This window comes from Podarcis bocagei (assembly GCF_964188305.1).
Source record: "Podarcis bocagei genome assembly, chromosome: 9".
Classification (NCBI taxonomy): Eukaryota; Metazoa; Chordata; class Lepidosauria; order Squamata; family Lacertidae; genus Podarcis; species Podarcis bocagei.
Window position 1 is genome coordinate 24033344 of NC_138134.1, and position 26178 is coordinate 24059521.

The 26178-nt window shown below is 43.0% G+C and overlaps 1 protein-coding gene across 7 annotated transcripts in view; it reads left to right on the plus strand.

Annotated features, from left to right (window-relative positions):
- The window catches only part of DLC1 (DLC1 Rho GTPase activating protein), a 262539-nt gene that overhangs the window by 214945 nt on the left and 21416 nt on the right, over positions 1 to 26178 (plus strand). For all 7 annotated transcript variants that reach the window (XM_081208657.1, XM_081208660.1, XM_081208661.1 and 4 more), the window contains 3 exons: positions 13414 to 13485; positions 16889 to 16970; positions 24017 to 24080. In XM_081208657.1, coding sequence (XP_081064783.1) covers positions 13414 to 13485; positions 16889 to 16970; positions 24017 to 24080 — 218 coding nt within the window. The remainder of the gene's footprint in view (positions 1 to 13413; positions 13486 to 16888; positions 16971 to 24016; positions 24081 to 26178) is intronic.

The following is a 26178-nucleotide window of genomic DNA, read 5'->3' on the forward strand; positions in this document are numbered from 1 at the left end:
ATGTTTGGAGCAGATGGTGGGAATATCTTTGAACCCCTGTCTGAACCTTTTTCAGCAGAAACAGCAGAAAGTTCAGTGGCTGATTGTCAGCCCTGGAAATAAGATCACAAAGGTTACTTGCCCCAATGCGCCTATGCTGGTCCTTTCTGGCCTAATAGTTTGGGTTGGGGCAAGAACCAGGGGGTCCTTAGTTGCCGCAGAAGACTAGGAGACACGCCTATTGATAAGCATGGAATATAGTCTCCCTTTCAAATGCTAAAAGATTTTCCTAAAGTGATTGCTGGTGGCTATGGTCTTCTGTTCCAGGCTTTTACTTGAAATGTACATGATGGAAGGTATATGGATTGGGGCTGCTTTGGACCTGAGTATTTAATAGGTCAGAGCACTTGGCTCTCTTGTATCAGTTGCTTTTGACAGAGCTATTCAGTGTTACAAGATTCAGGCAAACCTATATTATCAAAACCGGTTTGAAGTCCATATCGTGATATTGGTTTCATAGTTTTTGACCTGGCAGTATATCGTGATTCATGGTGTGTGTTAGGGCCGGGCAATATATCATCCAAAACTGGTTTCAAGCCCATATCATGATACTGGTTTTGTAATTTTTGATCTAGCAATATATTGCGAATCATGATGTGTGTGTGTGTGTGTGTGTGTGTGTGTGTGTGTGTGTGTGTGCACTATGCAAAATCACAATGTGGGAAACCCATGACGCCAGCCAATGCCTCTACATAGCTCCATCCTTATTTCAGACATTGTGATATATCCATATATCATGAGTTCATGAAATCCCTTGTTAAGAATAGGTCAGACAATACTGGCTAGATGGAAATGGTTGGACTGATTCTGTTTAAAGATGTTTCATGTGTTCCTGCATCAGTTTGTACGTATGATGCTGATCCTTCACACACAAAGGAGTGTCATATTCAAAGTGTATGGGTTGGGGCAGGTGTGTTTTGAGTGCCATGCAACATAGGATCTTTTGAGCCACATCTGCTCTAGTGTGAAGCAGAATGGCAGACTGTAGCTCTGAGATGGGAAAGCTCTCTAGATCCTGCTGTCCTACAATTCCTACTTTCCCTGACCATTGGTCATGCTATCTGTAGCTGAATCAAGAACAACAATATCCAGGTGGCCACAGGTTCCCCATCCCTGTTGTACCTGGATTTATTGGGGGGGGCAACAGAAATCGAACCATGTGGACTTCTGCCCAGGACTTCAGCAGGAGACAACTGCAGTTTGTCGCCTATTCAGGGGGATGGGAAGAACGAAGGCTTGTGTCAAACAGAATGGTCCCATATTGTAAACAAACGTTTCTCATACTTCACTACAGGAAGAAGGAAATGAGGCTATGCGGCAGAACTGACAGGCTCCAGACAATACCAGACCCACCCCAGCATTTGAGCTCCATTGCCAAAAGACCTAAAGACACAAAAATAACTTCAGATGTTTCCGCTTCCTTTTTATGCTTATTACAGAAGTATAACCAAATCCAAGGCAATGTGTCTTGCATACAGTCTTCCCTATAAAATGACATTGTTGTGAGGAAAGTGTAATGATAAGAGGTCCAGAGCTATTAGGACAAGGGCTCTGCTGCTTCCCTTGTGCACCCAAAACATAACTAGCAGATAGTGAGAGATCCAGAAATTCCTTCCTTGCACAGAAGTATGCAAAGCCAAGAACATGCATTTCTTAAAGTGCCAATCAAGCCTCAGTAAAAGCCTCAAGGTTTCTTTTTAAGAGGATTCATCAGGGTACTGGACTTGGCCCCAGAAGTAAGAGGCTTAGATTCCTGGTGGACTTTTTTGGGAAGCCTTGGAGCCAAGATTTCTTTTGGCCTCTTGTTTCTTCTCTGTGTGAAATGGAATTCAAAAGGGGCCTTGTTCGTTGCTTTCTTGTGTGGGATGTCTGCTGCAATGGAACAAGGTTGGCTCTAAACTTTTCTAGAAGCTAGCCCAAGACATTATGTGTTGGCTGCACCCTCTGAAATTGCAAGGGAGACCTTGAGCACACCTCAGAAATTGTGTGCAGCTTGCATCAACGTCCTTATAAACAATGGCATTCCCAAACAAGTGTTTATATGCCATTCCGCCAGCCTCTTTCATCTTATTTTTTTAAAAGGTATAACCTTAGCTAGAGCTTTCATAGTTTTCTGAATGTTTTAAAGCATAGAATCCATGTATTGACCATGATTATTGAGGCAGCTAACTCCCAATGAGATAAGCCATTCCAGTCATGTTTCTTACCTTATTCCTGTGCAACAAGGGTCAGGGTGGCTTTTAAATAATTCTGTGTGGTGAAGGATGTCAAGATGTCTTGTTTGCTTTTGATTCTATGGCTGATAAATATCAAGGAATGCGAAGGCTGATGTTTTTCCTACAGGGAGACCGTGAATTAGCCAAGGCTACAAACACAACTCTTGATCTGTTCTTTAGCCCAGCAAATACCATCTTTCCAATAATAATGTGCTTGGAATAAGGGGTGGCTGTCTTTGGTAGGGTTTTCGCTTTAAATAAAAGATGGATAAGTTTATGAATGTACCCTATGATAGCATGGATTCATGGGAATCCATTCTATTCATCACCCTGTACAAGAGAATTCTGTTGCCACGCTATACAGTCTTGCATTCCGGTCCTTGGGGGTTCCACAGCCACACACCACACTAGATCCTCAGATTCCTTGTCTTTTAGGCATGGCTGTTTGTATTTTTTTTTTTAAAAAAGAATGGAGATTCTGTGCCAAAGCAGTTCAAATTCTGCATCAAGAAAGCTGAATTTTCCAACCTGCATAAAGTATGCAAATACTGTGGTGTTTCCTATTGCATAATTTATTTATGGTTTTCCTCTTAATGGGAATGTGCAAATCCCAACGCATGGCACTGACGCTTTGATCAAGCCCTAGGAATCTTACTCTCTGCCCCAACTGCCTTTGGAGAGTCTTCTGCCAGCATCAGACATCCATTTTGAAGTATATATTTGCAGCTGTAAAGACTACAACATTCTCACTGAGCTGAATTCCATGCGATCATTATTCCAGGATTGGCCCGATAACATTGTTCTGACTGATACGGAGCAGCAAGGAGAGGCACATAGTGCCCTAGACCCACTGTTAGAAACTCAAATAAGCTAGGTGTCAAATGGCTCCTCAGATCAGGGTTACATTTGCCAAAACAGAATGTCTTGTTGCCATTTGGGGTTAGACTGCTTGAAAGTCGTGTGCGACTTTTTGATTCCTGAAATTCGTTCTGATTGTGCAGATAAAATATGAGGCATAGAATTCTAAAGGATGTGTTGTTAGTGTGTGAAAACAGGCAATATCCAAGGATCACTGGGCATGCATCTCCAAATGGTGGAGACATCAGGCGCCATCCTGGCATCCAGGTATCTTGACTTGGTTGCAAGTGACTGATAGCCAGGTGCAAAATGTGCTTGGTGCCTGGCGTATTTCGAATGCTGCCGTTCCCCTGCCAAGTCGAGGCACATAGTATCCTAGGCCAGTCAGGGGTTTTTGCTTGGGGGGTTTAGGGCAGCTGAAGCAGATAATCGCAAAAGCACCTCTCTCCTTCCCTGGCAAGAAAAAGGCAAGAAAAATATACCCTGCCTAAAAGTGCAGTGGTACCTCAGGTTACATACGCTTCAGGTTACATACGATTCAGGTTACAGACTCCGCTAACCCAGAAATAGTGCTTCAGGTTAAGAACTTTGCTTCAGGATGAGAACAGAAATTGTGCTCCGGCGGTGCGGCAGCAGCGGGAGGCCCCATTAGCTAAAGTGGTGCTTCAGGTTAAGGACAGTTTCAGGTTAAGAACGGACCTCCGGAACGAATTAAGTACTTAACCTGAGGTACCACTGTAGTGCCAATCCTGCACCAGTTTGAGCACCTTATGTCTATTTATGCGTGCTCTTAGCTTTCAGGAGCTGTCCATATTCCCTGGAATCATTGCTTCTGACATGCACATGAGTTTAAAAGCTATGAAGCTACCCTTGTACCCCTGAGAAAGTTAAGGGAGAAGTACCTCAGCACAGAAAGTGTCTGTGCCGGAATTGGGTGTATGAATTGTACCATAGCATTTGGTCATTCAGGACTCTGATGTATTGGAAAACATGCCAGTGTGGTGTGGAGAACAGGCTCTTACCCGAGCTTTCTTCCCTCTCACATTGTCTTGCCGGCTTATCCAGCTGACTGAGAGGCCGACAGCTTGCGATATATCTCAGATCATCAGTGCATCTACTTGAAAGCCTTCTTGATTCCAGTGAAAAGTAGGCCTGCGGCTATGATCATGATGGCCGCTCTGCTTTTGCTCTTGTAATAAATAAATGCAGTGTTGATTCTTTGGGACTCGACCAAATACCGTTCTCACTGAAGGGTCATGAGTTTGTCTATGAAGCTTGCCCACTGTCGCCTTCTCTCAGGCTTCCCCTGGCGTTGCTTGTTGAAGCTCAGCTGGCAGAACAAGATCCTGCTTGGCTTCTGGTCAATCTCTGTGTATTTGTGGATGCTGTGAGCTGGAGCACTTGGAGCAGGAAATGGCTGTTCCTCCTAACTTGTCTTTTCTTGTCATAAGTACAGAGCACTAGAGTCAGGGGCAAAACTAGGCTTTATCTCACCTGGTCAAAAGACCCAGTTTGGCACCTCCTTCACGCTCTTTTGTGTATACACACACACACAGGCTGGGAACCTCTATGGGGCCTCTCTGGAGGCTTCACCCAGGGCAAAAAAAAAAACAGCTAGCCCCCCCCACACACACACTGATAGCTACAACTCTGACTAGAATATTCTTAATCAGGCAAGGAAGAGAGGCTGCAGAAATAAGGCCATCTGTACCCTTTAATCATAATATGAGATAAAGTATGCATTTAACAAGAATTCAACATTGTAAAGTTGTTGTTGTTGTTGTTTATATACCACCCTATACCCGGGGGTCTCAGGGCAGTTCAAAGAATAAAATCAAGATATAAAACTGCAAAATACCTAATAAAAATAAAAACAACAACCCAATAGGCCACCCCCCCAAAAAAACCCACATTTTATAAGGGCATAGGATGTAAATCAGATCAAGCAAAGGCCTGGTTAAAAAGGAACGTTTTTGCCTGGCATCTAAAGGTGTACAATGAAGGCGCCAGGTAAACTTCCCTGGGGAGAGCATTCCACAGACGGGGAGCCACTGCAGAGAAGGCCCGTTCTCGTGTTGCCACCCTCCGGACCGCTCAAGGAGGAGACACACGAAGGAGGGCATCAGAAGATGATCTCAGGGTCTGGGTAGGTTCATATGGAAAGAGGCGGTCCTTGAGGTATTGCAGTCCTGAGTCATTTAAGGCTTTATAGGTCAATACCAGCATTTTGAATTGGGCCCGGAAACTAACTGGTAGCCAGTGCAGTCGGACCAAGATCGGTGTAATATGCTCAAACCGTCTTGCTCTGGTGAGCAACCTGGCTGCTGAATTCTACACCCGCTGAAGTTTCCGAACCATCTTCAGAGGCAGCCCTATGTATAATGCATTGCAGTAATCTAACCTTGAGGTTACCAGAGCACAACATCGCCATGGACCCACTTGGGAAAACCTCACCAGGGTTTTTTTAAATCTAGGCTATCCTTCAGGGTAGGACCATTAACAAAGTTATAATTCAGTGTATGGTAGGGCTGGTGAGGAACCTCCACTTGGTGATCACCTGTACCTGCAAAGCGTTCAGCACAAGATGCAACAATCAGCTGATTGTCAGGTCCTGTCATGTGACCAAGTGAAGATGCCCAGGCGTCAGGGATTGCTCCTGATGTATCCACCATCTGGAGGTGAATGCCTGAGGATCCTTGGATCTTGACCGTTTTCACACACTAGCACTAGTGAAAAATCTTCTCAAAGCCCACTTGCTTAATTGTCATCAAATGTATTATCTTCACCCTAAACAAGATGCAGTTTTTATTTTATCAAGCCTTATTTCCAGTCCTTTTTAGGAGGAGAGTTCTTTGTGTGTGTCCTGCATGCAGGAAGTACAAATAGCAGAAGTTCCTCACATCATGTGTTAAGTTGAGCTGTCCTGTTTTGTTTGTTTCTTACTTACTGGGCTTTTAGAAGATTTTTCACTCTTAATAAATCTGATAGTTCTGGACTAAGGATCAGACAAAGAAGACAGCTCCCCATTTGATCTTTCTGTTTGTTCTCTTTAAAAACAAAAAACAGTATGTACATGTCAAGTCAGCAGCTAATTCCAGAAAGTCGTAAGTAACATTTTTATCTTTACACAGGAAGTAAACTACGTTGCTAATCTGTTTTCTGTAACAAATTGGAGAGAGGTGCGCCTATGTTTTTGGCAATGCCAACTTGATTATCTTCAGTAGGAATTGGCAACATAGTCCATTTAAAAACAAAATCCTTGTTAAGATTCATATTGGCTACACTTCTGTAGAGGCAAAATCTGAATGTACTGCCATCCTGTAAAGTGCCACTGAAATATATTTAAATATATTTAAACTGTTTAAGCTTGCTGTCAATTGTTTAAGTCCTATCATACAAGAGCAGGCATGGCCACACTTGGCCCTTCAGATGTTTTGGGACTACAACTCCCATCATCCCTGACCACTGGTCCTGTTAGCTAGGGATGATGGGAATTGTAGTCTGAAAACATCTGGAGGGCAGAGTCCGAAAACAGCTGGAGGGCCACTTACCCTTGTACTCCTGAAAGACCGACATCCTTTATTATTTTTTATTCCAGGCTATAACACTCTGTGTTGTTGATGTTGAGTTGAGGAAGGAATATAATGAGATGGGACCCTTTCCTCTAATCCAGGACGTGGGTGGCAGCCTCAAAGTCTTCCCCTGGTGCACACAAGCTCTGAGATCCACACCTCTCCCTTGGCCATGACTTGGCCATGACTTAGTGAAGGTGGTTACCTTCTCCTCCCTTGGAAAATGCATAGGGCTGAAGGAGGAAGTTGGGAAAATTATGCTTTCCCCACTTCCTCTTTCAGCTCTATGTGCTGTTCAAGGATCACATTAATTCCATCCAGGATCCAACTTCTATCCAAATCCTCTGGAAAAGCAAAGTGCATATGTCATCACATGCTTTCTCATTCTATCTGTCTTGGGTAAAGGTAAAGGGACCCCTGAACATAAGGTCCAGTCGTGGCTGACTCTGGGGTTGCCGCGCTTATCTCGCTTTATTGGCCGAGGGAGCCAGCACACAGCTTCCGGGTCATGTGGCCAGCATGACTAAGCCGTTTCTGGCGAACCAGAGTAGTGCACAGAAACGCCGTTTACCTTCCCGCTGGAGCGGTACCTATTTATCTACTTGCACTTTGACGTGCTTTAGAACTGCTAGGTTGGCAGGAGCAGGGACCGAGCAACGGGAGCTCACCCCGTCGCGGGGATTTGAACCGCTAACCTTCTGATTGGCAAGTCCTAGGCTCTGTGGTTTAACTCACAGTGCCACCCGTGTCCCTTCTGTCTTGGGTGCTGAGGGTTATTTTCATATTTGGTCAACCCACTTTATAAGGTGATAACATGCTCTACTGTTATGAATATCCTTTCATCAGCATCCATTTGGTTTAACATATTCTAAATGGCTCTATGCTTTATTTATTTTACTATTCTTTGTTTCCTGTTTTTGTAATATTTTCTGAGAATATTATACTGTGTATATGTAAAGGAAAATGTTTTGATATTCTATTCTCTTTCAAAACGTTAAGTAGGCCTTGGTTTTCTCCATTATTTATATAAGCAAATCAACATATGGGATGACACTCCACTTCCTTTAGGTAGTTGGTTTTTGGAAACAAACTCTTCAGAGATGGTACAAACTTCTCAGCTGGCTAAACCCTCATAAGTAGTTGCTCATGGGTAAAGTGTACATGTGACACAGTGTATGTCTATAATGCATTGTAATATGAGACAAGAATGCTCTCTGAATTCAAAGGGCCTGTGGAGATTTCCACTGGTGAGAGCGGCCACTCCAAAGTTCATGAGTATTCTTTCAGATATTACACATACTCATGCAAGTAGTCCCATCCACTTGGGCCAGTTGAACCACATCTGAATCAGATAGTAAGTCAGAACTGTGAGCCCTCCCAAAATGCCTTCCTCTTGGTTCAGATTGAGCTGGCCAGCTGAATACTCAAACATGGAGCATTATTTTTATGGACAGACAGGAGCATTCGGACAAGCAACCTTCATGAAATTTTTTACATGGTACAGTCACATCAAGATTGTACCACCTGGGCTGCAGAGTGGTGGTGGTGGTGGAATCATTGAGGAAATGTGTGTAGTAGATGAATAAAAGGGTTGTTCCCTACGCGAAGGCAGGCAAAAGATCGAAATAATGATCTTCTTACCACAAAATGGATTCCAAAAAGCCTGTTCTTTGCATCTTTACTTCATTCGTGTACTTTAAATTTCACACTTGTCCTCCGTTCTGCCCCTAGTTCTAAGTAGGATGTCATATTTTTAATTAATAATGACTCTTTTCTCAATCCTTTTTGATTGGATATAATTATCTTTAGCTGTGATTAATTGTGTGAGGTGTCCGGATGGTTTTCAAGGGCCATAATATAAATGCAAAAGATAAAATTAATGTATTCTTTGTGGTTTCTGGAGGCACAGTATAGTTTAAACATGATAGCATTCTAATTTATCTAGTGAACACATTTCTCATCATCCACAGCTTGCAAAAAGCTCTTCCCCTTCTTGGGCATACTGTTCTTTCAGTCATGTTTGCTATATCATCACGGGACGCTTGAGTGAATTTAATTCTTCCTTCTTCTTTTTGCCATCCAGGCTTTTTCTTGCTAGAAAGCAAATTTGATTCCTGGAAAACACCACACACTGCTAACTAAGGGAGGAGAACTTCTTTGAAGGAAGGGGGAATATGTCTTAATTATGTTTGGCAAGAAATAGATAGAAAAGGCCTCAGTGGAGGCATCTGTGTATTAGTTTGACTTCACTAGTGAAGTATGCAAAGCTTATATGGTAACGGAGGAACACCTGGCTGGATGATAGAATGACACACTCTGAAATACACTCTTTGAGTGTGTGGAAGAGATGGAACCAGTGAGACAAAGGTGTTATGTTTATTTGCAACACATCTTCAGGCTCTGTGGCAATGTTTAAATTTTGTGTACTTCTGGTGTGCATTTAGTTTTCAGAATACAAAGCCATTATCTCAATGAAAGCAAGGGCCAGGCAGACTGTATATCAATTCTCATCTTCCTCCCCTCAGTGCTATGGCAAAGTCTAGACTCACATCTTAGTTAAGTGAGAGGTAACCAGCATGTTGCAGGACCCTAATTTTTATCAGTAGCTGTAGTACGGCAACATCAGGAGAATACTAGCATCGTTGTGAGGTGGCAGAGGATGTGTGCAGGGACAGTGATGGCATCATAGAGTTAATGGTGAGGACTAGCTACAAAAACTACTTGGATTCACCACAGTGGCAGTCCATCCAGGGTAGTCTCAGGCACACAGATCAACCCAGATAATCAGGACTTCGAATACACAGTTTCTGTTTGCATGGAGGAGGGAGTTGTTGCTGCTTTTTTTAAAAAAAGGAAAAGCTTTAGGTGTCAGACCAGATAGCCAAGACGTTATCAAATGAAAGAAAAAGTGAGAGACGCTTAGGAATTCCTTTCATAGTGTCTGTTTTCGAAACCTATGGTGCCATAGGAAGCATAATATGTATTGGTACCCAGCCATATAGCAGAGAAGCTGGCCTTTATTTCAACATATAGACCAGCTTTTGAGGGCATGGGAGGAGAAACTGAGCTGTTTCTGCTTTGTTCCTGAGGGGAAAACAAATCTCTCTTACTAAACTGGAAGATTTGCTTAGGGGAGCGCTACTTCGTGCACAAAAAAAGAGTGCAGTATGGGGATTTAGGCTGGATCAGCCTGGTCACGTGATCTGGCAATCCAGAACGGGATCCTACAGTAGGATCTCAATTTATGCTGATTTTACTTATATGACTGCAGCTTTACGCTGGTCACCAATAAATGAATAGAAAGGGGGCTAGAGAACCTTGCATACCAGGTTCTGGGGGCTCTCGTGAGATCTTGTGAGGCTGTCCAAGATCTTATGGGATCTCAAGACAGCCTTGTGAGTTCTTCCAGGATCCTCCAGAACCCTTGTGTAACCACCCAAAATCTAGTAAGCAAGGCAGAGGACTTAAAAGCTCTTTCTGTGAAGGGTTACCAGGCGGTGGCAGGCAGGCTTGTGAAATCTCAGGCAGCGGGTATGGCAACAGGATGGCAACAGGGGCTGTTCTGACTTGCCCCTGCTGAACGGGGTTTGGATCTTGTGTAACTTTATGCCAGCTTCTTATGCATAGGATTGCTCCTTAATACTGCAGCAATCGTATCGGATCAATGTAGCTTTCAAAAGGGTCTTATATTTTTTGCCTCCATCCTACCTAAAAGTGGCCAAGGATGGATATAACCAGCAAGAGTTTGATTGTTCCCTACCAGAATCTTAGTGGCAGGTGCCTTTATTAACCCAAAACGTTTTTGAGCAGAAAAGATTTCTCTTGGAATTTAAGGAATATTTGTAAACAAATTTTAAATCCTTGCTTTGTATACAAACTAAGACTTGGGGAAAACTTTTTAAAAGTACCAATTTTGTTTTGCATGTCATCTTACCCGCCAGTTGTCTTTGGGTTGGTTGGTTGGTTTGTCTGGCTGCCCAGTTTAGTCAATACACTTACAACCCAACCAGTCAGTAGAGCATCTCAGGGTTGTGGGTTCGAACCACACATAGTGCAAAAGATTCCTCCATTGCAGCGGGTTGGACTAGATGACCCTCGTGGTCCCTTTCCGCTCTACAGTTCCATGCATATTTCCTCAGAAGTAAATGCTGCAGGGTTTTTCCTGGGGTTTACTCCTAGATAACGCTGCATAAGATTGCAGTCTTAGTCACTTAAAAATATTTTAGGGCTGTAAACCCAATAAATAATAGTATGTGATAAGAAAGGAAGTTGTAGAAAATTGCTACTGGCAGCTGGGGTTTTGTTTTCTTTGTTTAAAAATTAACTCTCTAAAATGGGAAGCTTTTATGATTTTCCATTCTGAGATAAATGAAGCTTCAACTATTTATGAGCCTAATTGACTTTTAGAGAAGATCAGGCCTGAAGCTGGTTGCTGCCATATTTCCTCCCCCCACCCATATTTTACTCCTACCTGACCCCCTCCGCACTGGCCCATGTGTTTCTCTAAGAGCATAATTAGGAATTGTTCCAAAATAATGGAACAGGCCCCAGTTATGCTGCTGGAATTAGTATCATGGAAGACCACCATTGTTATACTTGAAAGGTCATGTAGATTTTCCAGCAAAGATCCACCCATTGTTTACTAGATCCTTGATGGCTTCTGTTCACAGATCTTTGCTAGAAGAAAAATATGGATTTACACTTCCAGAGTAATGTTATCCTCTCCATGGAAAGTCTTTCTGTAGCATTGTCATGAAGGAGAAGGAAAGGCTTCGGAAATGGGGGTCTTGCCTGCCTTAATCAGACATGGTGAACTTTTGTCAGGCAGGCAGCCATGTTCACTTCTGGGCAACCTTGGGGTCATGTGACAGTGCTGGGCAGAGTTAGAGACAAAGGTGAGCCAAGCAATATTTGTGACATATCTGTGGGCTAGTTTCTACACACATCATGAATGCATGATTAGCATCTAAGGGCACATTCTGTCCAGGCAAAAGTACCTCAGGAACATAAGAAACAGGTCTGGAAAGAGAGAGCGTGGCCTGAGAAGAATCCCAGAAGCCTGAAGGGCCAAATTAGGTCCCCCTAGTCCTGAGGCTGCCATACCTGTGGTCTTAGCTGAGACTGATATGAGGGGAAGGTGTAGAGAGGGAGCAAGACTAGGGGGATATATGAGATCAGGTCTCTCTCATATGCCCAACCATGAAACCTTTAAATGTCTCAAGGTGCCAGATTTTAGACAGATTTGGGGGCCCAACTACACAGTGCATAAATCGCATTACTTGCAAGCCACATCAAGGGGTTTAGGCTATGTACTTATCATATCTTTAAAGCACCCACCCCACCCCCAAAGAATTATATTTTTTCCCTCATAGACAGCAATAGCAGGGTGCAGGTTGGGAGCTCCTGTTGCCAACTGCAGCGCAGGGGCAGGTCAGATTTCCATTAGGAGCATGACTAAAACTGCCCACAAAGAGGCCCTCAAATACTGTTTCCTGGGCAGAACCCCCATTAGATGTCTGGCTGCCATTTTCAGATGCCCTGTGTGGGTTTGAGTCCTTTCAGCTGCGTCTCCAATAGCTGGCACAGTTGGCATTCTGTGTCGTAGTTTAAAAGGGAGCAAAAATATCCTTTTCTTTTCTTTCTTTTGCACCACCTTTCTGTTGGAATTGACTTAAATTTCCATTAAGTTCTGACTTAGGACCTTGGGAGAGGTGCAGTACAACCAAGGCTCCTGAGGGGTCAACTGGAGCTTTTTATTTTCTTCAGCTAATCCAAGTTTTTTACCTGTCAGCCTTCGTCTGTATCCTGGAACCAGAACCCAAATTAATTAGACGTGTTGGCATGCTTGATAAGAAAACAGAGCATGTAACTCAACGATCTGCACGTATTCCCTTTCTCCTGGCCTCCAGTGCATACTTGTGAATGGCTGTAGCCTGCCAAATAGTATATTTTCAAGGAGCGAAGTGCAAAAAATATATATACTTGGAGCAAATAAGCGGTATGTAAACTGAGTCACTCGTAAATGCCGTGGAGACCTCCAGTCTTCCTCCACTTTTAACCTGGGTAGCGAACGTGTGGTTGAGCGAATGTAAAACAATGTGCCACTTGTTCTCAGGGTTTAGGTTTGTCGGTATTATTTACACGATGCAGAAAGGTTGGTTATTGGCTTCACTAAGTATTTCAGTCTGAAAAATCATAGTATCAAAAGCGACATGATTTGTTGAATGCTGCTCATTTTTATTTGGAAGTTTTCAGTGGTGTTAATTTAGCCGGCATTATCTAATTTTTTAAAATACATATATACTTTTGCCAAGGTTTCTTTCTGCAAAGAAGTTACGAGCCAGCAATTCTGACCCAACCCAGGTACCCCAAAAGACAATGAAAAGCACCTCTTTTACTTTTGTAGCTCTGTGAAAGCACTGCGCTAGCACCAATGCATAGCTCTGGATTGCAGCCATTAAGCACGTTGAAAATTTAAGGTGTCACTTCAAGTACATCTGGAGTAGCGTTCTTAAGTAGTAGAATTAAGCTGTGAAAATATACAAGGAAATCAAAACTTGAAATAATAGCACTTGGGAAATAATTTCTATTTCTCCAAGGTCACTGCTGAATATATGCATATTTTTGAAGCACAGTTTCTCTTTTTTAAAAAAAAAAATTGAATAGGAGGGGGGAATCATTTTGCTTTGCACATCTCAACTCTGAATTGTCTTCTCTTTATCTTCCAGAGATTGAGGCCAAAGAGGCTTGTGATTGGCTGCGGGCAGCAGGGTTTCCACAATACGCTCAGCTATATGAAGGTAAGCAACAGTGCTGCTTTCTGTGTCATTGCTCCTCTAAAGTGATTTAGGCCCATCGCTGTTACCGTATTTTTTGCGGTAACTGGCCCATAGGGCGCACCTAGGGTTTTTTTGGGGGGTGATAAAGAAAAAGAATTATTCCCCCCCAAACTAGGTGCGCCCTAAAAGTCGTGCCGGTCTCCCCAGGCTTGCAGATAACTGCCTGAAGCCCGGGGCCCGCTGCACAGCACGCCCCAGGCTTCGGGATGCAGGCAGGTCTCCGCAAGCCTTGGGAGACCGGCTCCCAAGGTTTGCGGATAGCTTCCTGAAGCCTGGAGAGCAAGAGGGGTCGGTGCGCACCGACCCCTCTTGCTCTCCAGGCTTCAGCGAAAGTCTGCATTCGCCCCATAGGACGCACACACATTTCCCCTTCATTTTTGGAGGGGAAAAAGTGCGTCCTATAGGGCGAAAAATACGGTATTTCCAAATAGGATAGATCAGCCTATCTCTCTTTTGCATCTCTCCCAACTCCCATCAGCCCTTGTCAACGGGACCACTAGTCAGGGATGGTGGGAGTTACAGGCCAAAGCTTTTAGAGGGCGCCCAGCTGGGGAAAGGCAGGACAGATCTTATGTAGGTAAGTAAGAGGCAGAATCAGGGAGCTGAAGTCACTGCACAGGTGCACATAGGTGCATTTTTTCAGTGCATCTGACAGAAGTTAAATCTGTTGGTACTGTGTCCCAACAGATTTGCCAGAACACTTCGGCATCACTTCTTCCCCCCAGCTGTTCATTATAACTGCATAGTGATAGTTCATTATTTAGTGGTGGAAGTTACAGCAGTGCGAAGCATGTTCTTGATGAGCCATTGAGACAGGCTTTAATTGGCAGCTGCTCTGGCAACCGGTGGCGCTAATAACACTTGCAGAGACAACACTTGGCTATGCTTTTGTTTATCTGTTTAGCAACTGAGTTTCCTTCTATTATGTTATTCACATTTGGTACTGACACAGAGCCAAGAAAAGTAATTTTTTAAAAAAGAAAATCAGCGTGCAGGATAGCTCTTGCTATTGTCCAACTCCTTTGTTCAAAATCCTATATTTGGACAAGTTTGGTTTTCCTGAACACTTTGGTTCCTTTTCTCTGCCAAGGTGCATAATCTCTAGGAAGCCTTTCTCTAATGTAAGGATGTGCACACATACTAAACCTCTTGGTTATTATTTTCATAATTTATATAAATAATCAAAAGCTCCCCCATCAAACCTAGCTTCATGGTTCCATTGCCACGCATGGCATTTCTAGCTAGCTAGCTTGTGGTCGGTCTGAGAGGCTGATGACTCACCAAGGCAAACAGGGCCCACAATTCATGGCTTGTGGCTCCCAAGGTGCCCTGTTTTTGTGGTTCTGGAAGGATAATGAGGAGGTTTCTTGAGTCGCCCCGAAGGAACCATATTTGGCTTGGTGAGTTGGAAGTCATGCAAGCCTGGCTTAGGACTTCAGTAGAGAGGGCTGAAACTTTTTGTCTGAATGTACATGATCTGGCTATAATGATTTGTGCATAAAGACATAATCTTTTTATAGGAATGTTCATGTAAACATTGTCAGTGATGCAAAATTGAGAAGGTCCATTTGGTGGTGGTGCCACATTTTGGCCTCACACGGGGCGCCGTATTATGAAAGATTACCAGAGTCCGTTCCTGGGTAGAAAACCTCTATTGGGATGCTGTTGGACTCCTATCATCCCTTGCCATTTGCCATGCTGAGTTGGAATCCAGAAGCATCTGCAGTGCCACAGACTGCCCATTTTTACACTATGTCAATGCTAACTTCCCATTTAAGAAGAAGGAGAATTTATTTTACCCTGCCCATCTGGCTGGGTTTCCCCAGCCACTCTGGGTGGCTCCCAACCAAATAATAATAATAAAGCGATAAAACATTAAACACTTCCCAAAACAAGGTTGCCTTCAGATGTCTTCTAAAAAGTCAGATAGTTGTTTATTTCCTTGACATCTGATGGACAGGTGCCACTACCGAGAAGGCCCTCTGCCTGGTTCCCTATAACCTCACTTCTTTCAGTGAAGGAACCACCAGAAGGCCCTTGGCGCTGGACCTCAGTGTCCAGGCTGAACAATGGGGGTGGAGATGTTCCTTCAGGTATACTGGGCAGAGGCCATTTAGGGCTTTAAAGGTCAGCACCAACACTTTGAATTGTGCTCAGAAACGTACTGGGAGCCAATGTAGGTCTTTCAGGACCGGTGTTCTATGGTCTCGGTGGTGGGCCACCCCTAAAGTCAAAAGATTGTCCCTTCACATGATAGAAATCATCATACCAATTCTCGGCATGCAGGAGCCGCAAAAGAGACCTTGCTCTGCATCAGGTAAAAGTTTACACAATAGAGTATTCATGCTTGTCAAGCATGGGGCCTGGGGGGAAAGCCCTCCTGAGATGTCCTACATAGAACCATTCGCTGTAGCGGTGGGGAGTTCTGGCTGTGTGAGGAATGTGAAATCGACCCATCTGCCGGTTCAGGAATCTGTAGAGAGTGGCAAAAAAAAATAAAAAAAAATGTCTGTTTCAGTTGCAAAGCAGCTGTAGATTTCCAGACTCCAGCCACTGCTGTTGCTTCCTCCTTGCTGCCCACCCTACCCCAAGTGTTTATCTAAGACAGGTCTCCACAACTGGGAAAGCAAACACAGCCCACCAGCCGCCTATTGCGGCCTGCCAGGTGCTTGACAAGCCCCTGTTTCTGCAATCCCAGACAGGCAGCACAAACAGGAGAAGCTTATCCAGCTCTCTTGTGGACCACCAGACACGGCGGATGGGTGGTAGGTCCCCAACATGCAGGCCTGGCCTGCTGCATTGTTTTCAGGGAATGGGAAACAACACGAGGCTCCTAGCAGCTTGTTTCTCCCCTCTGTTCAGTTCATAACTCTTCATAACAGAGTGTCAGTGTCAGTTTATCCAAAGATAGCTGCTTGGCTACTCTCAAGGCTGTGTTTTATTTCTCCACATCATTGCCTTCCAGTGCTTTTGGAATCGCTAACCTATTGCCTAAATGCAGCGCATGCCGACTCCTGGAAAGCTTCCTCAAAACGTTAAATTGTTTGTTTTAAAGTTCAGTAAGGTTTTTCTCCGCTCATGCAATTGTGGACTTGGTTTTCTCCTCTGTGCTTTGCTCGCTCTCCCTCCGCCCCTTTTCCTTCCTGTGACACATGGGAATTTTCACTTGCCAGTCCTGTGTGTTAAAGGTTCCATATGAGAAGCAGGCTCCTGTCACCCATCCAAGGCTGTATGAAGGGAAATTTATCTTGCAGGAGCCGGTCCCTTGCGTCTGATGTCTTGGAGACAGACGGTTGCTTTGAAATAAGTTTTATCTCTGGGAATAGCATTCTTTTTGATTGCCCATCCATCTTGTTTCTTGCAGATCTGATATTTCCCATTGACATTTCTTCAGTCAAGAGAGAACATGACTTTCTGGACAGAGACGCCATTGAAGCTTTGTGCAGGTATGTGGGGGAAAGATTGCTTCAAAAAAAGGATACTTTCAAGTGGAAGGGTAGGGTCAGCGCCAGTCTTTTTATTGTCTGGTTGTCAATTCCAAATATTCTCCGAAATCCAAAGCATTTGTTGCTATATATTCATCATAAATGAATTCTGCGTTCCTGTCAGAGCTGGATTTAAGTTTGATGAGGCCCCAAGCTACTGAAGGTAATGAGGCCCTTTATATGTCCAGCTGTCCTTTGTCAACAACAAATTGTACCTGTTTTTTGTGTTGAATATATGCTAAATGGTAATGTATGGACCTAATAGGTATCTAAAGCCATTTGCACATGTTGCCATGCAACCAGTCCGTGCAGAATGTAGGCACCTTATATATAGAAATGAGCAAACAAGTGATATTTTAGGGAGCAGGCTAGCAGGTGGGGCCCATTATTTACATCATAGGAGCCTACACAACACAAAACACTGTTGCTGTATGTAGGTTTTATTTTATTTGTTTTTTATCTTACATTTTAGAAATGTACATCCAGTTTTTTTCCTTTAATTTTTTTTTTGGGGGGGGGCCAAGAGAGTGGGACCCTAAGCTATAGCTTGTTTAGCTTAAACGTAAATTCGGCACTGGTTCCTGTACTTGGAATACCATGGGAAGAAACCATCTTCTTGGATTCAGCTTCATGGACAGTCACCACTTCTGCCTCCAGCTAAAAAATGCAATACCTGACTCAGAACTACTGCAAGGTCTTGTTTGGGACTTGAACACGGCCACCATGGACTCAAGGCTAAATGTGTGTGATTGCGCAACCTCCCTCTGAATCTCTCTTACACCCATTCAGCCTCAAAGCAATCAAGTTAGGGTGTGCCATTTTAGGGGGCGAAAGTTATTTTTTGCAAATTTCTTCAGTGAGGAGTCTTAAATTGACGTTTTTGGATGTGAGCATGTAATGCTAAATAATAAAACCAGCCATTTTTAACATGGTACATAAATGCAGATGTGGATTTTGCATGGTTGTCAACCCTTAAGAAAAGGAAATCATTTTTCTTTCCTTTTTTGGGAGGGCGGGTTGGGGAGAAATCTATCTGGAGAATCCTTTACTCAAGGGAACAACATTCAAAAGACATGCTTATATTCTATTTGGTGAAATGAATAGCATTTACTTCTGATTGTTACCATAATTTGCAAAATGTGATTTGCAAGTTAATCCAAGGGGGTTAGTGTTTGGAAAACTGATATTGTCATAGCATTTTAAAGACTGTGGTTCAGAGCTGTAGCCTTTGTGGTTTATCTGGTGATCGCAAGAATATGCTGAGCTAAGTTTGAGTGTCTCAAGGATGCATTCTAAATTTGTTTTCAGCCGAAGCAGCAGCAACAAAAGTGAAATGGATTGACTCAGTGTATGTAGGTCTTAACATTTTGCAGAAAACCACCATCATAAATGGGTTTAGGAGTTTTTAAAAAGAAAAATCATTTGCCTCTGTTCAATAATGTGTCTCATCAATTGCAATCAGATTGTATTTACAAGTCTAACCAAGCATTGACTCTCTTCATTCAGTCAAGTGTGTTACAGGACTTGATTTTGCTGCTGTAAACTTGATAGAATGAATGCACTTAGAAGGTGCTTCACAAGTTATGCACAGGCATTTTGCCTTTCCTCAGCTGAAGAAGGGGCAGCAGCAGCAGCAGCAACAGCAGCAGCAGCAGCAGCGTGTGGGGAGGCCCCAGCCTGAGGGCTGGACGAGTATTTGATTTGCTGTTTGGGGTGCAAGTGTCTTTTAAACACTGAAACCAGGAGGGAACTGGGTTTGCGGTGTGGCTGAGGAATTCCATTGTGTGCACTTTCCCCTTCTGTTAAGTTTGTCTTCTCCATGAAATAACAATGGTATAAATACCCCAGCTTCGATTAGGAATAATCATATATCTCAGTTTTCACCATTGCCTCTTCAGGCATTCTGTTTTCTTTTGTGATTGTCACTTACCAAGGGACGGTGGGCTCAGGCTGGTAAGCCCTGTGCCCATTGTCTTGGTCCTCTTTCCTCCCCCCGCCCCCCACCGAAGCTCCCTAGAAGTTTAGGATAGGGTAAAATTCTGAAGCAGGGATCTTCCCCTATTCATCGGGGGTGCCTGCATGATTTAAACACTTGATTATGCAGGATTTAAAATCACTTAACACAACGGCATGCAAACAACATGAATCTTGTGGGTTCTTGTTTTTGTCAGGATTCCAGATTTCTTCCTTTTTTTTCCTTCTCTAGAAGCCAGCTTCCAGCAAGTTGCTGTGGTATTTTTTAGATTCTTAGAGTTAGTAGAAGGCAAAGTTGTTTTTTAAGCCACATGGATAAATGTTTTTGTTGTTAGGCTACAACCCCGTACCTGCTTCCTTGGGAGTTGACCTCACTGAACTGAGCAGAACTTACAGTACTTCGGGTTAAGTATGTCTAGGATTGTGCTACAACATCCATTTCAGGGCGTACCAGATTACCCCTTTAAGTGTGCACAGCTGCTAAGCAACATCCAAATACCTTTCTCAGCCAGCAGTTGTTTTCCATGCACTTAATATCTTAGGGGGAATGAAAATGTCCTTTAGGTAGTTATTCTGATTGTAATGCCAGCTCCAGTATCATTATGTTGCTGGTGGTGATTCCCAAATAGTATAGCATCAATTTTCAGATCTTTACACATAATGATGTAGGAAACTGCCTTCCCTTCTTCTGCATCAGACCATGGGTCCACCTAGCCTAGTATTGGTCCATTGACCCATCTAGCCCTACAAGGACTGCTTGTGACTATCCAGGATTTCAGGCAGGGATCACTGTCACACTACTTGGGAGATACTGGGAATTGAACCTGGACCTTCTGCTTACCAATGAGATGTTCTCCTACTGCACTACTGCACTTCCTCTTATATATGCAGTGTGTGTGTGTGTGTGTGTGTGTGTGTGTGTGTGTGTGTGTAGCTATATTCTGAATCAAGGTTTCCCAAACTTGGGTCTCCAGCTGTTTTTGGACTACAATTCCCATCATCCCTGACCACTGGTCCTGCTAGCTAGGGAAGATGGGAGTTGTAGTCCAAAAACAGCTGGAGACCCAAGTTTGGGAAACCCTGCTCTGAATGTTCACTCTTAAAACTGGGATCTTAAAATTAGACTTACTATGTTGTGTCCTTCTTTCATTTTAAAGGGTTGCTTTGTTTAGCGTTCTGCTTCTTTTCTGTTTGCCTTTCTGCAAAGTGTATGTTTAAACTTCTGAAGGTACCTCCAAGGAAATAGTTTTCACTGTCTCTACACTTATCTATTTCAGCTGCCTAAGGGTCTTATTTTGAAGAGCAGGCTACAGATAATCTTGGTGAAATCAAAGCTCTTATCAGGCCAGCTGGAAATATGTTTTCTCTGACAGATCAAAGTGGTTGGGCTGGTTAAATGCAACAGGTTGAAACTAGAGAAAACTCCATGTGGGGACCAGTGCTGTAAAATGTGCAAATGTTTATGTAAAACAAACCTGGAGATCCAAACTGGGAGATTCTTTCCCTTTTTTCCATTACAGTAGTACTTCTGGTTACAAACTTAATTCGCTCTGGAGGTCCATTCTTAACCTGAAACTGTTCTTAACCTGAGGTACCACTTTAGCTAAATGGGGCCTCCCGCTGCCACTGCGCCACCGCCACACACTTTCTGTTCTTATCCTGAAACAAAGTTCTTAACCCGAGGTACTATTTCTGGGCTAGCAGAGTCTGTAACCTGAAGCATCTGTAACCCGAGGTACCACTGTATTTTTAAGGAGGAAGGCATGCACAAGCCATCTTAATGTTGCCCCTTAATTTCATTTGATGTATCGGAAGTTTAATTAGTTATTTTATATAATTTTTGTAAATTAAACGGAAACAGATTTTAGATTCGAGATATTTATTACGGCCATAGGCCCATACAGATAAAAACAAGACATAAATAACAGCTTGTGCACGTGGGAAAAAACAGCCGCTAAAACATCACTATAACAATAAAATACTGTAAGAAACATGTTTAGGGATTCCTGGAAGGCAGTCCCTGTGGGACACCTCCTGGGTTTGGAAGCAGACCTTGGTCCCCTGTACTCTCTCCTCCATTCCTCTCACTTGGAGAAGAAGTGAAAAACTGAATCAGGAGATCCTACATTTATTTAACTCCAGGTTCCTGCTTGACCAACATAGCCATTGTACTCTCCAAATATTGTTGGACTCCCATCTCCATCAGCCCCAGCCAGCATGGCCAATGGATGATGAAAGGTTTTAGTCCATCCACATCTGGATTGGCTGGCCCTGCTCTAGACCTCTTGAGGTTAAGCCCTCTTGCCCCTCATATTATCTCAGTGTAGGATCTCCTGTTCATTTTTCTCTCCAGTTGGTGAAGCATACATGTGTGACTGAATGTGGCCTGCCACAGGGCCCCTGTGACAGCTGGTTTCTCTGGTTCACAAATGTGCCCATGGACCCCAAAAAAGGTTGCCACCCCTATGCTAAACTGTAGTAGTGTTGTGTCCTAGTGGGTAATGCCGGAATTGAGCCAGGTCTCATGTACTTTGACCCCAAAGCATTGCATCTCTTGTGGTCAAGTGAAATGTTTTGGCAAAAGGTGTTTAAGGAGATAACAGAAATCACAGGGCTAAAGCTGACTGGAAGTCCAGAGGTAGCATTGTTATCAATTTATGGCAGGGTGGATGGCACGCAGGCTATGAAATACTTGCTCACAAATTTATTGACAGCCGCACAAGTTATTATAGCTAGGAAGTGGAAGGGTCAAGGTAACTATCAGATGGAAGAATGGTATAAAGAGGTGTGAGATATAGCTATTAATGATAAATTAATGTGTGCTATCAAGGTAAGACAGGGAATATGGAGGAGGAATGATTCTGAGGAGATATGGAAGGTATTTGTACTAAGAAAACGGAAAGTGGTCAAGCCATCGCAAGAGGTGCTGAAATTTTGGGAGGTTAGATAGTTACAATGGAATGGTCTCGAGGGTGGGGTGCACATTTTTATTTATACTTTGTAACTTGTATTATTTAATAAAAATAAAAAAGAAGTAGTATCTTTACTGGTAAGCTCACTTTAATTAACCACTTGCACTTAAAATAACAACCCAGCAATCCTTTTTGTTTAATTTTTGTGTGTTGGTGTAAAATTATGAGAAAAATTGTACAACCTTGAGAGAGAGAGAGAGAAGTAATCTGATTTTCTTCGTTTTGGGAATAGATTAGCAGAGTTCTCCCGGAGCTATACTGAAAATAATTATATTACAGAATGAAAAGAACAATCTAGGCACCTGATGTGTGGGAAATTACTTTTCTTCTTTGAGGCTTTAGCTTGGTAGGTGGGGCAGGGGGGAGGAAATGAAAACAGATTCAGTAAGCTGCACCACACAAAGACATACGGGTAGAAGGATTCCGTCTGATCTGGTCAAGAAAAGAGTGATTTCCCCTCTGCCCCAGGATTTTGTATGTACAGTAATATTCATGATAAATTACAATTATTGTTGCCTGTTCCTTTGTTGCTGTAACTTCTGATCATTTAAAATGGGTGTATTCCCTGGAGAAATTAGGCTTAGAATCATAGAACTGTACAGTTGGAAGGGACCACGAGGGTCATCCAGTCCAGCCCCCTGCAGTGCAGGAATCTCTTGCCCAACATGGGGCTTGAACCCACAACTCTGAGATTAAGAACCTCATGCTCTTCCTATCCCAGCTGGACTTGTTCAGATGTTACACTGAACACTGGTACAAGCTGCCTCAACACATGTGAGCAGTCCTGCAAACCCTTCCACATGTTCCATTCAACGAGTGTGCAATATGTGTACCTGTGTACGCAAATAGTTTGGCTGTTTATTAGTACAGTTATTCACATTAAACGTGTGTACAATCTGCATACACAAATCGTTGAGCTGTACAAATCAACAGGTTACATTCACACCAACACTTGAATGTGCATTCATAGAGGCAGAAAACTGGTACAGTGGTACCTCGGGTTAAGTACTTAATTCATTCCGGAGGTCCGTACTTAACCTGAAACTGTACTTAACCTGAAGCACCACTTTAGCTAACGGGGCCTCCTGCTGCTGCCGCACCGCTGAAGCACGATTTCTGTTCTCATCCTGAAGCAGAGTTCTTAACCTGAAGCACTTTTTCTGGGTTAGTGGAGTCTGTAACCTGAAGCGTATGTAACCTGAAGCTTATGTAACCCGAGGTACCACTGTACTTCAGTTACACAGACTCTACACATGTTAAGCATTACATGTGAATGTAATGGCCCAGCTGTTGTATAAACATATTGTACACTTGTTGAATGTAACATGTGAACATTCCTTTTGCCTTAGTTACAGTAGGGACTACGGAGATGATCATGTTCTGGAAAAGCCGAGTTTTGAGGAAAAAGCTAAAGAAAATCAGGGAGGTGGTCACACAGAGATATTCTAGGAGGCAATTGAATCGATAAGGCTAAACAGCAGTAGCAATTTCTCCCATCTCTCCCAAGTCCATTTTGAGCCAGCTTGTGTGAAATTGCACCGTATTAAGGGGAAATGGCTGGCAGTTCTCAGATGTTCTTTTTCAGTTCCGATGTCTCCTTAAGGCCATTTGAGCACCGTGCTAGATGCAGACGGTTTATTCCAAAATATCTTAACTCCTGATTGCATGCATAGAGCGCAGCATTCCAAGAAAGTTCAGTCTCTGGAAGGGCTTGGTAGTTTTCCATTAGAAGAAGAGCCACACTCCAATTACCCACATATCATGGCTTCTGGCTGAACAAGCTCTCCTTTATGGTCCTGACTCATAAGGAACTGCTTCAGGACAGCTTTTTCTTACGCTTCTGCATCTGCATCCCAACCACTCTACAGAATCTGGTATCCAGCTGATGTAACTTGGTGTTAATTAAACATATGTGCTATTCTGGGGCTCTCCTTTGGGGCATTTGCATGTAAATAAGCTTAGTGAGACCTTCCAAGATGATCTTTTATTTGAAATAGTTAGTTTCACAGAATGACAGGTTTACTGTTAATCTTGTTTTGTTTTGCTTTCTTCCCTGCATAGGCGTTTAAATACTTTAAACAAATGTGCAATGATGAAGCTGGAGATCAGTCCACACAGGAAGCGGGTAAGTGCCCTTATGAATCTGTCACAGTACTGTAAAGAATTGGTTGATATTCTGGCTTCCTGTATATGTTTACTTGGAAGTAAGCCCCCGTTGATGTCAGTGGATCTTATTCCCTTGCAGGTGTGCATGGGATTCAGCCCTAAACATACTTACTGTGTCTGCACCATTCAACAAAATGGCATTTCTTTCCAAGTATAAGCATGCATAGGATGACATTGTTCATTCTCTTCCCTTATGATTATCCATGTGGCAAAAAAAGGCATCATTGGTCAGACTGATATTCTTTCAACAACAGACTGTCTGTTTCAATGGGCACAGAGTTGTCAGGATTAAACCTGCCTTTCTGGAAGCTTCATGCCTGATGGTCCTTATTTTTCAAGATGGAATCTGAGTTTTTTCATCTCCATCAAAGCTGTTCATTACAAAATGATGGTAAAGATCTGTTAACTGATATCCTGGTACCAAATCTGTGTGAATTTTGGCGCTTTTGCATTGAATAGGGTTTTTTTTAATAATAAAAAACACAGCTGCCAGAGATGTCAAGTATGTGAAATGACAGCATTTTGTTTCTCAGTCATCTTGACAATAATCTACAGTTTTTTAAGGCACGTCGCTATGTTATATAGGCTGTTTTGGATCAGTTGCTTAAAGATGGCCAATACAGATAGTCCTCTGCCCCATGTGGGGCTTGCAGACTGGGCAGAATGAGTTTGCCTCAGTATTACATGAGGAGTTGTTGTTGTTGTTGTTGTTGTTTTATTTTTATGTCACCCATCTGACATAATGGGTTTCCCCAGCCACTCTGGGTGGCTCCCAGCAGAATATTAAAACACGATAAAACATTGAACATTAAAAACTTCCCAAAACAGGGCTGCCTTCAGATGTCTTCTAAAAATCAGATAGTTGTTTATTTCCTTGACATCTGATGGGAGGGCATTCCACAGGACGGGCACCACCACTGAGAAGGCCCTCTGCCTGTGCAATCCCCTGAATGCAGTCTTCTGGATGCAATCATGGGACCATTCCGAAGTGTCACTGTTTTGAAAATGTGTTTGTTTACAAATTTTGTAACGCTTGCTTTTGACTCCCCAAAGTAAGTCCCCAAAGTGGCTGGCAATAGTAAACTAGTTTTTAAAATATCCATATTTAAAGCAGTAAAGTACATTGGGTTGGATTGAGCAATATGCCAACACAAGACATTCTGGCAGAGATACTGTTCTGTGGACTGTTGTGCAAGAACAAGATTTTGCTACACAACTTGAATTTAGCACAAGCGCACATTGTGATAATCTTGTGCAAGACTTCATGTACGTGACTGGGCAGCACTCTACATCGTACATCTATTCTGCATAGCCTCAATAACTACATATAAACCACCTTCATACATTTTTCCATCTGAAACATTAACATACCTACCCAATCCTAGAAACAGCAGCATGAACACCTGAACTTCCTCTGTTCCCAAATGCCCAGAGGAATGAAATTGCCTTATCCAGTGGCTGAAATCTGGTATCTGAAATAGATTTGAAACTGTTACATTCCCATTCATTTAAGGGGAAAAATCAGTCTAAACTTTCAAGAGAATTGAACGTTCCCCAAGAAAATGGGAGAAAGTAAATTGAGGTATGTAACAGAAATTCCTTTCTTAGCTTATACCCCCTCATTAGTCCTCCCCTACCCCTTAAAAACAGACTCTTAGCTTTGTTTGGTTTTTATATTGTGCACCAGTGTGTGAAAGAAATACCGCAAATAAAATTATTAGATAGTATAGCAACTAAATAAGTAAGTTACGCACTGTACGTGCTGTTCCATGTCAGCAAAAAGTGGAGGAGCCATTTCTGCAGTCTTGATGCTGCCCTAGATTTCTAGTTTTAAAAACTTGAAGCTGATCTTCCACGCTCAAAATCTCATTTGAGCACCGCCTGGAAGATAATCAGTGCACGCCATTGTCACGTTGGGCGTGCATTAATGTGCACCCACAGCTGGCTTCTGCTTCTCCCGAGTTCCATGAAGTCAAATATTTAAAATGCCTGAAGCAATGCCTGAAAAGCATCTTCTCGAGGTCCTCATATACTGAGTTGAGGGAAGGAGGCGACAA